This window comes from Crocodylus siamensis, chromosome 13 (genome assembly GCF_052110815.1).
Source record: "Crocodylus siamensis isolate JL-2025a chromosome 13, ASM5211081v1, whole genome shotgun sequence".
NCBI lineage: Eukaryota > Metazoa > Chordata > Crocodylia > Crocodylidae > Crocodylus > Crocodylus siamensis.
This window is the reverse complement of record NC_143407.1, coordinates 8,007,619-8,023,910: the sequence shown is the minus strand read 5'-3', so window position 1 is coordinate 8,023,910 and position 16,292 is coordinate 8,007,619. Positions and strand designations below refer to the sequence as shown.

General features: G+C 51.8%; 1 protein-coding gene across 1 annotated transcript in view; it reads left to right on the top strand.

Annotated features, from left to right (window-relative positions):
* GRM4 (glutamate metabotropic receptor 4) overlaps window positions 1-16,292 on the top strand; it is a 200,376-nt gene that overhangs the window by 64,285 nt on the left and 119,799 nt on the right. The window contains exon 3 of the mRNA XM_090025751.1: window positions 3,951-4,167. Within this exon, the coding sequence (XP_089881877.1) occupies window positions 3,951-4,167 (217 nt within the window). The remainder of the gene's footprint in view (window positions 1-3,950; window positions 4,168-16,292) is intronic.

Sequence of the window (16,292 nt, the reverse complement as noted above, 5' to 3'; positions counted from 1 at the left end):
TCCTAATGGGCCAAAGCCCACGTTTGCTGTTCTCAGTAATGGCTCTGTGAATGCCTTGGGTCTTTGTTTTCATCACTGGTGACTCAGCCAACAAGCAATTTCTATTCATCTATCAAGGACAACATAAGTACAAGAAAATATGAGGCTTGTGCGTATTTACTCCCCCTAGGGAAGAATGCAGGATTCTACCCAAGTTCGCGCTGCCCTTGGGCTCCAAGTGAAGTGCCAGCGCGCCAGGGGCTCCCAGTGCCAAGGTCCCTGGGTGAACCACCCAGGGCCAGACTGACTGCTGCTCATCACAAGAGTCTGGTACAGCTTTCCCCACTGCACCCGCTCGCAGAGACGTGGGGCATGTCCAGAACAACGGCAGGGGGAGGTACTGGGCCCGATGGCAGTAGAGGGCACCGAGTTGCACCAAACTGCTTTGGCGAATCACGGTCATTAGAGGAGAGTGTAATTAAGCTCAGGGCCAGCCGCACAGGCTCTCGATCTTGTAGCTCTCACTAGAGCCAGCCAGTTCCCAAGCTGCTTTGTGCTCGTTTCAGCCCGACCTAGGCAGCCTCTTGTACGAGGCCTCTGCTTTTGTGCTGTGGGTGAGCTGATTGCTTGACACAGGTGTTATGACTCTTGTAGATTGAACACAGCCTGTGCCAATTTACCTACATTCAGCAAATATCCCAGTAGCCTGCAGTGACTGTGGTATTGCTACAATCTCCAGCAGTACCCCCATGGCTATGTCAGTGTTCGCTTTCTCTTGAGCGGTGATTGCCTGTTTGTTCCTGAAGTGTGTGTGGGGTAGGGGGACAGAATAGCACGAGGTGCTGAGGTTGCACTTGCTAAACTGATTTTGCGCGTGATAACAAGTTAAATGAAGGGTGAAGCCGGGTTAGCAAATGCTTCCTGGCTGTTCCAGCTCTGTGTTCACGCCGAGTTGGCTGCAAGGTGTTGCTGTAGCGGGGCGTGAGAGGTTTGCATAGCTCGAGACAAAGCTGTGGAATAAAGTGCAGCCCCTAGACCCTGCTCCATTGTGCTCGCTAGCATGTCCACAGCACCTGTTTTTTCCCACTAGACCGGCAATAATGCTCTTATATCCTGGCCCTGCTCCAATCCAGGTAATTACATTTCCCCCTTATCTTCCAGAATCCCTGGGGTTTTCTATAGGGCTCCATTCTTCTTGGTATCCATGGCCTGCCCTCCGCTGCTGGGCGCTGTTGCTGCACAATGCTGAGCTGCTGCGTGCCACCCCAGAGGAGGCTGCATAGTAGTGGGGAAGGGGGGGATGCTTTCTCCATGCACTGTTTGCAAAATGCATTGCTGGCACGGAGGGCGTTGCAAGCAACCAGCAAACCTGTGGCCGAGAGAGCCTGCTGCCTGTTTGAGACCCGATGCATCTTCTGCAAGGAAACTTGGGGTTGGTGAGGGGAGAACAGACTTGATAATTTAATAAGTCTTCTCCATCTCTAAGATTAATTAACATCTGCAGAGCATTTTGAAGAGGTAAAGTGCTGTATAAGTGCTAGGCAGCACAAGATCCTCTGGTACTAAATCATCCTAATGTACCATTCAAAGCAAGGCAGCTCTGATTAATTTAAAAGGCTTATTTAGTGCTTCATTGGGTAGAATTTCAGGCCCCTTGGTCTGGCAGGGGTGAAGCCGAGGCCCAGTCCGGCACCCACCGGCTTGGACCGTGGGCTGTGCCAGAATGACATGCCAGGGCCTCTTGGGACTGAGGGGCTATTTGCTCAGCCGGCAGAAGTCCATGTGTGGGGAGGGTCTTTTCTTGCAGAAAGCCTCATTTTGTGGTTCCAACCTTCAGGCAACTTCTGTTTTTCCCGTGTGTCGTTCCTCAGCTCCTCGGTCGCTGCCTCCCCCTTGCTGGAGGGAGCTGGGCTCTGCCCAGCTTTTCTCCAAATTCAACTAGACGGACTCCTGAGACGGTCAGTTGTTCTCCCATCTCGCGAGGGAAGTCCAAGAGATTGCCCAGCTCCTGGAGGGATCTGTTCCCCATTTTTGGGGAGTGAACTAATGCCGTCTGGGGGGAAGAGCATCGTGGGGGGTGGGCAAACCTAACTGGCAGCACTGTGGCCATCGTGACCACCAGGATTTGGGCCCAGGCGTGTGCTTCCCATCCCGGTGTATGAGGAGCACTCTCGTGATCGGGTGGACTGTGAGCCCGGGGTGGGGAGATCGAGATGACCTGACGGGCCAGTGTCAACGCGGCGCACGAGAATCGAAGCGCGGGGAGGCAGGAGCTCCTAACCTCCCTGCCAGCCACGGGGCTCCCATGCTGCTGCACGTGTAATCAAAGGGACTTGTTGATCGCTCAGCTACCCAGCGTTTTTCTATACGCCCCCCGACTGTCTGGTCCCTGGAGTTTGTGGCTGCCCCCTTTGAAGATCGACATAATTAGGCTCAAAGTGCGGGAGGAGGAGAAGGCATAGGTGGGCGGTGGGGAAACGCAGCTAAGGAGCAAATGCAAGGAGGGGAAAAAAGGGGAAGAAATTAAAGTATCACAGAACCGTTTTGCTGGCTGGTTAGGCAGCATCACAAGCCCCTTGGCATCCTTTCTTGTGGCTCTGCCTGGGAAAAGGGCTGAGAATCGAACGGGAATCTTTTCCTTCCTTGTCTGCTTCTGCAGGATAGGCCTGGCTTCTTTTCTTCCCGGGGACACTCCAGTGCCTGTCTTTATCCACCGGGCTCTGTTGCCCAAGCCAAGAACTTCTGTGGGAGAAAACAGAAGACGCCGGCTGCGGGTGTTAATCCCGCGATGTGCTCTCTGCAATTTGTGTATGCGATCAGACTGAATCTGTTATTTGGGGAGCGAGGAGAAGAAAAACATCCTTTCCTTTCCCGTGCTCCTCTATGGAGGGAGTTTGTTAGATCTTGGGGCATTGGCAAGGATCAAAGACTTTGGATTGTCTAAACGACCTGGCACTTGGAGCCAGTATCCTGCCATCTTTTCATCTTTCCTCGCTCTGTTTTCTGCTTGTACTGTTGGCCTCTGGCGGTGCTGTTTGCAAATCACGCTGGAGAAGCACTCGCGGAGACCGTGCGGTCCAGTGGAGAGAGAACAGAACAGAGAGTTTCTGTCCCTGATCTGCTGCTGGATTTCGGGCAAGCCGCTTCTCCTTTCTCTCCCCCCGGCTTCCAGCACTGCCCTGCCTCTTTAAAATGTTCTGAGATAGGGATGGAAAATTTCAACAGGACAACATGGTTAGGCTCTTACAGCAACCAGCTGCAGAAACAAAGCGACCCTGGCCGATCCCCGGCCTGCTTCGTGGAGCTCGGGCTCTGGTAGGGGGGCTGGAAAAAGCTCTCAATGTTCAGATGAATGCACCCAAGTGTCCCTGTGGTCCTGCGCCACGAAGCAGCACAGATCTGCCTACTGCAGAACTGCTGCTTGGAGGAGTCTGGGAACGTCGGCCAGCTGCAAGCTTGCAAAAGCCGTTGCTTTCTCCCTTCCTTGTCCCTTTTATTAGACATCGGTGTGTCTGGCTGTGTCCAGGGCTTGGCAGATGTATGGCCGTGCGTTTGAAGGTGTGCTAGAATTGCAGATCTGAGTGCTGCCTTTTATCTCCGTTGGATACCTGCAGTGCTGTCGTTCTGTTAGCTCCAGCCTGTTCCTTTAGCTGGAAAAAATGTATTTAAAAATGCATTGCAATTCCCCTTGAGGGGTGGGGAATGTGTGTTTTAAAAATTGAGGGAAAGCAATAGCTGTGAACTGCAGAGAGGCTGGGAGACCTCAGCATGTGCCATGTTTGCCTCTTGGTAGCTCCTGTCTTCTCACCCACTCTGTCTAATCCGGCATGCTCGCCTGCTCCAGATGTTGTTGGCTGGTTTGGGATGTTCCTCACTCGCGTCAGATGAGCAGCTGGGGGGATGCGACGGTACGGTCCTCTGGCTTGCTGCTCCTTGCTAATCTGGTGCCCTTTCTTTCCTTGTTCCCGCAGATCCCCCAGATAAGCTATGCCTCCACCGCCCCCGACCTGAGCGACAACAGTCGGTACGACTTCTTCTCCCGTGTTGTCCCCTCCGACACCTACCAAGCCCAGGCCATGGTGGACATTGTCAAGGCGCTCAAGTGGAATTACGTCTCCACCTTAGCCTCTGAGGGAAGCTATGGCGAGAGCGGGGTGGAGGCCTTCATCCAGAAGTGCAGAGAGGATGGTGAGTAAGCGCTCTGCTGAGATACGGCCCATGGGGTAGGAATGATGTGCGCGACTGCAAAGGACCAGGGCAAAATGCAGCTTGATTGCTCAAGAAGAATGGAGCTCATGGTTTTGGGGGCAGGGGTGCTAGGGAGCAGGGTTAAGTTCTTGCATCTCTCTTGGCATTAGTTTAAATTTGGGCCATTATGGGTGGGACTGATGGGAATTAGGGGTACAACACAGGCCGATCTCTGTGTGGGTAGGTGGCTTTAGTCCTGTAGCTCAGATGGCAGGACCTTGTGTCTGGAAGGGACTCGCCCGCCATCTCCCTTCATGTCGGAGGAATCCATCCTTCTTGAAATGCCACATAAATGAGGGCTGGAGTCTCTTTGGCTAATTTGGATAGGAAATGATGACCTAGGGAAGGAGCGGGCTGGTTTTAGGATGGATTTTGATCTCCCTGATGAAGGTGGGGCAGGGAACACTTTGCCCCTCCCTCAAAAAAGACTTGTGATTTTGGTTTTCCCATTCTGCCTAGGCCTGAAACGGAAGCTGTTGGTGATTTTTCGTGAGGGAGCATGGAAGAGATGGGGAGGGAGACGAGGGCGTTCCCTGAGCCGTATGCAGCAGTAGAAATTAGGCAGGGGGCCATAGAGGTCTCCTTTGCGTTATGGGACTCAGCTGACTCCTGAGGTGTAACATCCCCTCCAGCTCTGTCCATGTCTGTAGTAATGTGACTGAGCTCACGCTGTGATTTTCTCTGGGGGTAGCCCTTAAGGCCCTCTGCCTGTTGCAGACACGGTTGCAGTCCAGGGGCGCTTGGGTCTGCGTGTCGGGCAGAGCAGGGGTCACACCAGAAGGAGCCACCCATATTCCATATAACAGGACACGGCCTGTGATGGCGGGAGGAAACATGTGTATAATAGGACAGATCCTAGTGCCCCTCCCAGCTCAGGCAAACATTTCCACAGCTGCCTGTGCTCCAGGTTGGGCTCCCTGGGGGTTTTGTCCCTGCCTGTGGATGTGCTGTCTTCCCAGTGACTGGGAAGCAAAACCTCAGCTGCTCTGTCTATACCTGTTGCTAAAAATGCATTATGTGCTCATTACAACGTGCACCGTACAGTCATTAGGGTGGCTTGCCCAGTGCCAGCCTTGGGAGCACACCTGAGACTCAGTTCCTGAGAGCCAACTGGCAACCGCATGACATTTTTTGGCATGTGGGGTGTACAGGACAGGCACCAGCAGGCAGGGTTTGGTTCTTGGGATTGCTGTGAAAACAATATAGATATCTTCTTCCTCCTCCTCCTCTCTCTGTCTGAGCTAAATCCCTGACTAGGCTCCTTTTCACCCTCCCAGCCTCCGGATTTCCCTCTCTGCTTATAGCATCATAGAAAATGAGGGTGGCAAGGGACCTCAGGAGGTCACATCTAGTCCCAGCCCCTGCTCCGAGCAGGACCAGCCCCAACTACATCATCCCAGCCAAGGCTTTGTCTAGCCAGGTCTTAAAAACCTCCAAGGATTGAGAGTCCACAGCCTCTCTGGGTAACCTATTCCAGTTTTCCTACCCTCGTAGTGAGAGTTTTGCCTGATATCCAACCTAAACTTCCCTTGCTGCAGCTTGAGCCCATTGCTCCTTGTCCTGTCATCTGCCCCCACTGAGAACAGCCCAGCTCCATCCTCTTCGCAGCCCCCCTGCAGGGAGTTGAAGGCTGCTGTTAAATCCCCTCCCAGGATTTCTCTTCTCCAGGCTAAGCCCAGTTCCCTCACCTCTCCTCGGAAGTCATGCAGCACACTAGCCATGTTGTAATTGCTTCTTCTGGAGGGCCACAGAGTGGCCAAATGCTACCCGTCAGGAATACCGTGCAGGTATAATCCCACTATAAATCTCGGCTCGCCTGTTCTAATTGTGCGCTTGAGGCTGAAACCGTTATTGCAAGTCCGTGGAGGTTTCTGTGGGATGCCATGTTGGCTTGCGTAGCCTCCGTGAGATGAATCAGGAAGTGTATAAAACCCTAGCAGCCCACAGAGGAGGAAACCATACAGGCTGGGTCTGAAGACACCATGGCCTCCTGGGATGAGGCGTGGGACTTGGCACCCACATTCCTTGAGTCCTTTGCTTCCCGCACGCGATCAGAGCACCCTGGCCTTAAGGGAAGGGCCTCTTTCCTAGGGCGGGAGGCCTATTTGGTCATTCAGGCCCTGCTGAGAGAACCAGAAGGGCTCCTGGGCTCACATAGCCCCTTTGCAAGGGGAAGAGGGGTTGATTTCAGTCTCCTATTTAGTTATTCCTGAGTTTTGCCCCCTTGTATAGAGACACCCAGTCCCAGCTTGGAGGCCTGAAGCCTTGCAAGGGGGCAGCAGGGTAAGCCGGTTCCCATTCTCTCGGTCCCGTCTTGCGCGTTTTTTCCCCAAGTCATCCCTGCGCTGGTGCACCAGCCAGTAGGGGAGGCAAAGCCCCTCTATGTGGGAGCTGATGGGAGCAGGCCCAGCTCTTGGCACTGGTTGGGATAGCATTGAGGGGAGTCCTCGACGGTGTGAGACTGCCTAAAGCCAGGTCTGGCTATGTCTTCTCCAGCCCCAACACCTCTCCTGCTCCCACGGGCGGGCATGGTTGCCTTTTTAGCAGGTATTTCCCCTGCAGGCAGCCTTGGGCTGGTTTGTGGCCACTTGGGAGCCCATTTTGTGGCCAACAGAGCCCATTTTGTGGGGCAGACTGGCACTCCCCATTGGGCCCCTGCCTTCCTTCCAGGCACAGCCCTGGTACCCAAGTGGCCTTGTGCACAGTGGTTGTGATACAAATAGCTCACCCCTTGCAGCAGTGCCCAGCTACTAAATGGAGTTTGATGTTTTGAATGGCTTTAGCTGCAGGACACGAGAGGCAAGGGGGAAAAGGGAGTGGGAGGAAAGCATAGGAAGTGGAGGGTGGGAGAAGAAAAAAAAAGCCGCTCTCCAAATTGAAATCTGAAGCGAAGGCCCGTAGACTGCTGCTGACGGCCCCCTCTGCAGCCTAATTCTTCTGAAAGATTAAAGATGTCTTTGGCCATATATCGTATTGATTCATTCGCTGAAGTATAAATCATCCCTGGGCTGGCCGGCAATGTGTGGCTAGAGCTGGAGTTAAAAAAGAAAAACCAACAACAAAAAACCCCCTGATTCTGTACCAACGATGAACCAGGCGCGACATAAATTTTGCGTCCTCGATTAAGAGACTCTCTCGCTCTGTCTGTGGGCCCCTTCTGTGGTAGCTGCATTGCCCTTTGTGTCTGATGGCCAATGGGATGGGTAACCCAACGGTGAGGAGGGTGGTTAGGGTCTCTGTCCTGGGGAGAATATCCCCGCAAAAGGAATAGCCTCTCAAGGGATCTTCTGGTTGTGAAGCCACTTCTGTGCCTGTGCCAGAGAAGTCCTACGCTGGAAAACAGGGTCGCCGAGGCTCCTTTAACGAGTCTGAGCCCTGCATTTTCAGTGGCCACATTGAATAGCCCTCCATCCGCATAGCAGCTGTTTGGGTCTGTTCTCTCCTCACCTGTCCACATGGCTGCGGGGTCATGGCAAGGATGGCCTGCGTAGCTGTACGGGCTTTGCCCAGTGGCAAACCGGCCTTTTCCCCCAGCTTTCTTCGTGCTTCAGTCGAAGCAAACTTCTATGGCCTGAGATGTTAATCTCCATGACAACAGAGACCTTCCTCCCTGCTCTCCATTTCGCCTGGACTCGGAGCGGAGTTGCCTGACGGGGATACGCCATCCAGACGGCTCCATCCTTCCAGGAAGGTGGCCCGCACGGTTGGGCTCCCATGGCTGGACCTGGCAGGAAACGCCCGTGGAGACGATGCAAGAGAGCAAAGCAAGCCCATGAGCTGGGTTGGCAAACCTTGATGTGTCCCTCCATGTACAGTGGAGCAAGGTCTCTGCTGAATAGAAGAGAGACGCTTTAGTGAGGCGACCCGATACCCAGAGGCCTTGCGGCTCTCTCTGTCGTGCCGCCGCACAGCCTGTACGTGCCACCACCCTGAGTCCTGTGCTGAACTGGCATCGAGTGGGTGCTTGATTCTGTGCCGTGCCAGTCCACCGGGCACCATTTTTTATCTTCCCTGGGGAAAGACACAAGAGTTACAGGCAGTGGTGTTGTCCCACTGCCATGGAGCTCATGGATTCGTAGACTTTTTTGTTTTTTAAAGCTGGAAGGCACAGTTGTGATCTCTGACCTTGACCAGAGATCCACACAGGCGCTCACTGCCGCCACGTCTTGCCTGATCTCTGGAGGGTGACACTAGTTTCGTGGTTTTAAAGTGATCGGGTTTGTTCTAGAGTGCTCCGGTATCCCCCGCTGAAATATCTAGAGGGACACCTTTTGAACCCCTCATAAGAAATCTCTCTTTCAAAATGGGGGTTGATGATATGCCTGGAATGAAACGCAGCTGAGGATGTGTTTTTTGTGGTGGGGAAGCTGAGGCACGGAGCGGTATCAGTCTGTCGTGGGAAAGTCAGGTGCAGAAGACAGGGTCTCTTCCTGGGACCCAAGTGATGACCCAAGCAAGCCCTCTCTTGGAAATGACTTCTGCTTCTTGGGGTGCAGACCATCTTCTGTTTGCAGTTTGTACAGCAGCTGGCATGACTCCTTAGGTGCTAGTTGTTGGACCTCCAGCCTCGGTCTGCCGCTTGGACCTGGGTGCAACACCCGTGTGAACCAGCTTAGCTTGAAAGCAAGGATGTCTCTTCATTAGGCTATCACAATTGATCAGGTTGCAGGAATCCCACAGAAGGAGAAACGGGAACACTTATTCCAAAGATACCCAGCCTTGCTTCAAGCCTTTCATTCTTCAGTTTACATCTCAAGGTTTGTATTTTTGCTGACAAGGGCACACCTATTTTAGAGCCGCAATCACGGTGGCGGTCACAAATATAGTTTGCTTAGCGTAGCGGTTATTATAGCAGAGCTGTGCAAGCTTTGCCCCTCTGCCTTGGTACGTCTGGTGTGTGCGAGATCTTACCTTCTTCTTTTGTCTGGTTCAACAGCTTTTGACTTGTTCAGGCTCCCAGCCGCGTGGCCTACTCATTCTGCCTCGCATTAGCTTGACACGAACTGACACTGGTGCACTACAAACAATTCATCATAGTGCGGGGAGTCGCACTGTGTCTCTGTGGGGCCCGTTCTACCCGGATATGTGCCCTGTGCAGCTCCACTAATGCGGCATGAGTTGGTAAATAACATTTTGAGATGAAATATAAGTGATCATGAGCTCAGGAACAGCAAGGGGCAGCCCTGCTGGTGACTGAATGTCAGCAGTCCGTAGCAGTCTCTGAGCCAGAGTCTGCTGGCTTTTCTGGTCCATTACTACCCATTCCCGTTGAGTAAGTAGCTATAAATCCCCCTTTCTCTGTGCAAGGAGAATTGGTATACATTGACTTAATTGTGGACCAACTAAGGAGCCCGTTCCAGCCTCTCCCGAGCAGCCTGGAGCTGGGCGCCTTCCAGAAGAAAAGACTTTTACAAATACTTGCAGGTTTTAACAGAAAATGAAGTTGGCACTGTTGCTTGGTTCACCTAGTTCAGGAGAATTATCCCCGAGGGCAGGTGCTTTAACTTGTCTATAGACTTTGGACAGCCGAAAATTCTGTGCTCAGCAAAACTCTTTGCAAGGATTTGTCAGGTTTCCGAAAGCTTTCTGCTGACTGGAGCCGTAGGCCGCTTAGAAAGGATTACTGCTGTTGGGAGCCAGGGGAAGGAGCCCTGGAGACATATGGGGGACTTGAAGGCAGGGCCGGACACAGGCATGGGCGAACTGGACGGCTGCCTGGGGCCCGGACAGAAAAGGGGCCCAAAAATGTTTTTTTGGTTTTTTTTTTTTTTTTGACAATTTATTTTTATCTCTGGCCTGATACCAAAAGTTCACCTGGGGCTGCCAGGAGTCTAGGTACGGTGCTGGTTGAAGGCAGAGCACCAGGACAGGGGCGCAGCTACGGCCGTGGAGATGAGGTGCTCACGGCTCCTGGAGTCCTCCCCTGTCCCAGCTGGAGGGAATATCCTGGGAGCAGGGATGAGGGGGGCAGATGAGCACCTACTCCAGCCCCAGGCTCTCTCAGGAGGAATCACTACTGCTAAGAGCAGATGTGGTATCGTGTTTACAAACTTCTGGCCTCTGTACCGCTGCAGAGCTCTGTTCTAGCAGCTGTAGGGACTGGTACAAGAGCACTGGCAGCTTGCAGCTACCCCAGTCCCAGTCTTGGCCAGGGATGACTGGGTAGGCGCTTGGAGCTTTGTGCCAGGAAATGGTGGAGGAGGGCTGGCTGCAAGGGGAGAGCAGCACGGCCCATTCCTGCTCTACATTTTTCTGGCGCTTCTGCAGCACGATCCAAGCAGAGAGCGAGCGAGAGACAGGAACCAAAGAGTGGTTTCTGAGGCAGTTAGAGTCCTACCGTGCACAGGCTGCTGTCTATTACTAATTTAACTGTATCTGAATGGCACATTAAGTTCTGGCAAGATCTGTGGGATACCAGCCTATCTAGTGCTAGTCAAACTGTGTTACGGCCTTATAAATGGATAAAGGGAATAAAAACTTCCAAGTGACGAGCTTCTAATCAAAGCCCTATAAATAGGAACAGCGTTAATTCTATGTCTCTGCAGCACCGGGGCTCTGAGAACGGGCTGTGCTTTTAATATGCAGAGAAGTCTGTCTGGGGATTCGACCCGGAATCTCTGCTCTTCAGGATTTTAACTTGAAAAGCAGAATATTTTCATGGCTCTGCAGTTTTATGTGCGCTCATGTGTACTTTGGAACAGGCAGGCTTGGCTGTTCGGGGCTGCAGTGGGGTTGTCGCTGTGCTGCAGAAGGCGTGTTTTGTGCGGGTGCCCTTGTGTCTGTGCACGTGTGTACTTTTTGCCATGTGGGTATGTTGATGGTTGGCAGCTGTGTGTGTGTGTCTGGTGACTGTACCCCTATGTGTGTGTGTGTGTGTGTGTGTGTGTGTAGCTGGCGTGTCTATCCTTGGGTTTATGCATGCATGAGGCGTGTGCACTCAAGTGTGTATTGAGCACGTGTGTGTGACTGCACGTGCCTGCTCATGTGGACATGCATAGCCCTATAGACATAAGTAAGCAGATGTACAGTTGAGATCTCGTACGACGTACCAGCAGAGCCCTGAGAGCTGACCAACGTGGATCTGCGACCCCAGGCACGCATGAGAGAATCCCTCTGTGTACACGCTTGCGTGCGTGCCCATGAGAGTGTGGGTGTGCTTTTGTGCCCATTATGGGTAGGGAGGGAGGCTGTGTTGCTTGCGTGGGTATGTGTTTTTATTGCTCTGTTAACAGCTTCCCTGCTAGCCCTACTGGGGTTTGTACGTGCGGAGCCGCGGCCCCATCTGGATGGTAATGATAACGTGACTCATGTGGCAACAAGAGAAGTAAAGGGGAAAGCGACCTTTTTTGTCGTCGTTGTCACTTTGCATTATCTCTTGCATGGATTTAGCCCCCATATGGAGAGCTCTTTGCTGCCTGACTGGTATAAGCAGGTTCAAACGCTTGCCCTGGAGCCCATCAGTGAATCGTCTGTCCTGCTGGTGAAGGGGATAGAAATATAAGACCTGCCATAGCAGGTGAGAATGCCCTTCTGTCAAGCTCAGGCCCGGCCTCCTGTACCAGTCTGATACCCCCCCCCCCCCACCTCCCCAGTGATGGGCTGAGTGTAAGGACTTTATCCTATAGGCAAGGAGCAGCTGGATGGCAGCGTGGCTGTGCAGGCCTGTTGCTGAGGAGCATTCGCCTGGCACAGTGACTCTTTAGTGAGTGTAGAGCTCTGCTTCTAAGACTCAGCATGAAAATGTTTCCACAGGTCTGAGGGGGAGTTATTTCATAGATGCATAGATGTTAGGGTCGGAAGGGACTTCAATAGGTCATCGAGGCTGACCCCCTGCCCTGGGCAGGAAAGGGCGCAGGGATCGGATGACTGCAGCTAGGTGCTTGTCCAGTCTCCTCTTGAAGACCCCCAGGGTAGGGGAGAGCACCTCTTCATGGGCAGAAAGGAGGGGCCTTCAGTTCACCTTGTTTGCCTCCTGCACGCTGCTGTCCAGAAAGCTTTGCCCATCTACTTCTAGACCAAGCCCGGCAATTTGTATCTGACCCAAGCATTTCCCCACAGGCATTCAATCTTGACCTTTCCCGGGCACTCGGCTGCAGTGGCTACCCAGCCATCCTCACCGGTAGCAATCTCTTGCTGTTTGCATTTGCCTGGCTTTCAACCATGGCTTTATTTTTCCTCCCTCTTTTTCACTTCTCCCTTTCTCCAGTTGGCTAAAGAGCCCTTTAGGACCTAGTGTTTTCTTCCCATGAAGGTACTTTACACTATAATTAATTCACCACTCAATTTTCTTTTTGAGAAGCTAAACAGATCAAGCCTCTTGCTGTCAAGCATATTTTTTTCCTCCTGCCCTCAGGTAATTTTTGTGGCTCTTTTTTTGCACCCTTTGTAGTGTTTCAATAACCTTTTCAAAATGTGGATACAAGAGCTGTATGCAGGGTTCCAGTGGTGGTCTCACCAGTGCCGGCTGCATGCACAAATCACCTCCCTCCTCCTCTTCAACCCTTTTTGACATCCCAGAATTGCATTAGCATTTTTTTTCATCAGCTGTGTCCTGGGAGCTGAAGGTTGACAGCAAGTGACCCCCTACATCCTTTCCAGTCGCTGCTTTTCAAGATGTTGCCCCCTGTTCTGCAGGTGTGGCCCAAAGGCCTTGTTCATGAGGGTGGACTGGATGTTTGGCCGCATAAGAAAGCAGACTGTTGTCTTCCCACTAGCCTGAGTTGCTAGCTAGATTGATTCCTCATAGCTGGGTACCTCTGCTCTGGGCTGGGTTCTTGGTGTGTTAGAGAAGGGGAATATCTTGAAATAAAAATGTGCCGAATTTCAGTGGGAGCTGCTGGGGCGTGCTCATCTGCTTGGACTGACAAGCTAGGAAGGTTTGTGGACTCCATGCAAATCCTGCCCAGGTTGGCTGGGGTCTCAAGGGCCTCCACTTAGAAAGTTTCCAGAAGCTGGTGCCCGTTAATTAATTGCTCGCCTGCCTTCAAGGACTCTGTGATCCAAGACTGTATCGGTTCCAGACACCAGATCTTAGTTTGTTTGCTGGAGTCGGGAGAGGACTGATGTGTGGCAGGGGAAATGGCGCCTCTAATAGACTGAGGTTATAATGTAGTCAGGACTGATTGATTTGCCAGGTCCTTGCATTGTTCTCGGAGGAGTGGGGGCTGCTGGGGGAGGATGGGGAAAAAGAGGGGATCTGCTAGACGAGAGTATTGTTTGAGGTTCCCCTTCAAGTCTCGTGGCATCGGACCCTTCCCATTCCACCCATATACGTCCTACCCAGGTCCTCTTCAGGATGACTCCTCTTTGGCAAGGGAGGCCATGGGAGGGTCGCTAAAAGTAGCTGGTATTTGAGTATTCACCTCTTCACCAGCCTCCTCCAGCCGTCATCCCCAGGGAATCCTGACAGTCCTTTGAGCACTGCCGGTCTCCCCTGGGCCATGCTGACCCTACAAAAGCCCTGTCGGCTCTAATGCCAGGTCAGCAGAGCAGGAGGAAGGCTCAGGCATCCAGGTTTAGGCTGGATGGTGGGAGGAAACATTGCAGAGGTAAATCCAGATCACACCTGCCTCCTGAAAAAGGTCTCTGGCCTTTTTCCCACAGCAATTAGTGCTGGCCATGGTTTGGAGGCAGGAGATTTGGTGTGACTGTACCAAGGATAAATGGCCACAGGTCTGCTTCAGTATGGCCAACCATACGTTTTCATTGCTGTCCCTGTGGAAGGACTCTGGAATGAACATCAGTCAGTAGTGGAAGAAATTTAAGGGACCAAGTTACGTGCCTCTCCTTGCCTCACAGCCCTCTTTCAACTCTCCAGAAGCAGGAGATCACACAACCCCCAAACAACCGTGCTCCCACGAAGCAGAGGAGGAGGGGGGAACGCTGGCCCTGATGTGAGCTGGCATGTGATCAACTGAAATGTCATTATTATTAGACATGCTGAGGTTCACCCGTGGTGCGATTCATCCCTGGGCCAGGGAACCAGACAGGTCTGTGTGTCACTGAGTTCTGGGATGAAAGAGGTCCTGTCCACTTGTGCCAATGAGGAATCTGGCTTGATGTTGAGTGCTGATGTGAGACGGGCAGGAGCTATGCTGAGAGGCAGTGCAATGGGGGAGGCCGCTGAGAGCCTCTTGAAAGGGGAACATCTTCTTCCTGAGGAGCCTGGCTGCAAAACTAGTTCTGCTTGCCCCCTATCCCAATAGGGAAGCCTGGACGAAGAGCAGAAAAATGACTGACCCAAGGACAAACGGCGAACCAGTAGCAGAGGGAGGACTAACACCCTGGAATCCTGATTCCCCTTGGGTTACACTTTACGCTAGGATGCAGATAGCCACTTACAGTCGTGCTGTGAGCACAGTGTGCTTGTGGTTTAAAACACTGGCGATTACCACAGATTCGCATAACTGGCCAGTTAGTGGCACAGCTGAGTAATTACAGAGCAAACGAATGTACTTCGAGCCCAAACACACGTATTAATCAAGGATGGCGGAAGGACCCTAATTTGTTTATACAGTTAACCTTTTGATTCAGTGCATTGGTGATGGTTTAGTTATCAAGAGAGCATAATTACACTGTAATTGCAACATAACGGCAGTGTAATTACAGTCCCTGTATTATCAGGAGTAATCTCGCTTCCTTAACAGAAACACAGCCTGTATAATACAGAGCTATAATATATTACAGAGACATGACTGCAGTATTGTGTAGAGGGACCTGAGGTAGCTTTAAACTACCTAGCTTGGAGACCAGGAGTCACCTAGCTACAGCAGCTCAGAGCTCAGTGCAGACTAATTATTCTTCCATCCGTGACTGCAGTACAGGCGTACCCTGTGAGTTACACACTTGCTGTGGTGAGCTGTTACTCAATGAGCAATGCTACTGATGGGTTTACGGTTTGCCCCATAGTTACAGATGGAGCAATAAGGCGATATATGAAGATGCACGTGCATCAGGGGGTTGATGGCCAAGTGGCCTGGGATGTCTGACTAGCCCTGAGATGCCAATCTGATTGCCCTCTTGGGTCCACCTCTTTGGAAGGGCCTGGCCCGCGGAGTGGGAACCACAGTTTTAGAAGAGGTGTGCTGTGTGCTGCGCTCTTGATGGTCTGATCCTGTTTGGATGTGTTTAGGGGTCTGAGTTGTTCTGCATATTTGGCTGCTGGTCCCAGTACATAGGGTGGGGTTTCAAAAAGCTCTTGGGCCACCTGTTTCCATGGAAGCCATTAACTGGAAAGCTTTCACTGACGGAAATGAGTGCTTCTGCTAATCCCACCTGTGATGTGGATTGTACAGGATTTTAAAAGGGAAAATGGGTTGGGCCTTGATTCTTCTTTCTCTCACACTAGTATAAATTTGAAGTGGCTCAGTTGAAACCCAGTGAATTATACCAGTGTAAAACCTACTAAACAAAAGAAGCTGCAGACCCATTATTTTATAACAACTTATGTATATGCACCAGATTCTCATGTATATGCAGACCTCTGTGCATCATAATGGCAGTGTAAAGGGGCCTGTAATTTATTCCTTCTCCCAGGTCCTTTCATGCTGTCAAGTGGAGCAAAGGAGCCTTTCTATAGAAGAATGCGGTGCAGATCTATCTATTAACAATGTTTTGAGTCACAGATTCCACATAAGAGCCGCTTGCATCAGGATAGTACATCTCAGAGAGCAGAGCTGGCCTGCTTTCCTAGAAAGCTGCATGTTGACTGCACAGGCAATGTCAGAACTTCCTGGTGTCTCTCTCAGCAAAATATTTAAAGCAAAGGTCCCAAATTTGGTGTGCCTTTTTCTTTGCACTGCGCGTGTGGATGTGTGTGCATGCCACCTCCTCCATAACACAGCTGTGCTCCAGTTCTTTATGCCAGTTCCAAGCCTTCGGAGTAAATTTTTATTTACATACTGCAATAATGTTCATTATGGTAGCTGCCAGTTAGCATTCAGGCTCTTTTCTTTCGGCTGCATTACCAGGTTGACCTTCAATTACAGTATTTGCCAAAATCTCATATTACTGCTTTGCATTTACAGTGCGAAATGTTCCTGCTTGGGGCAGAAACTCATCTCTCT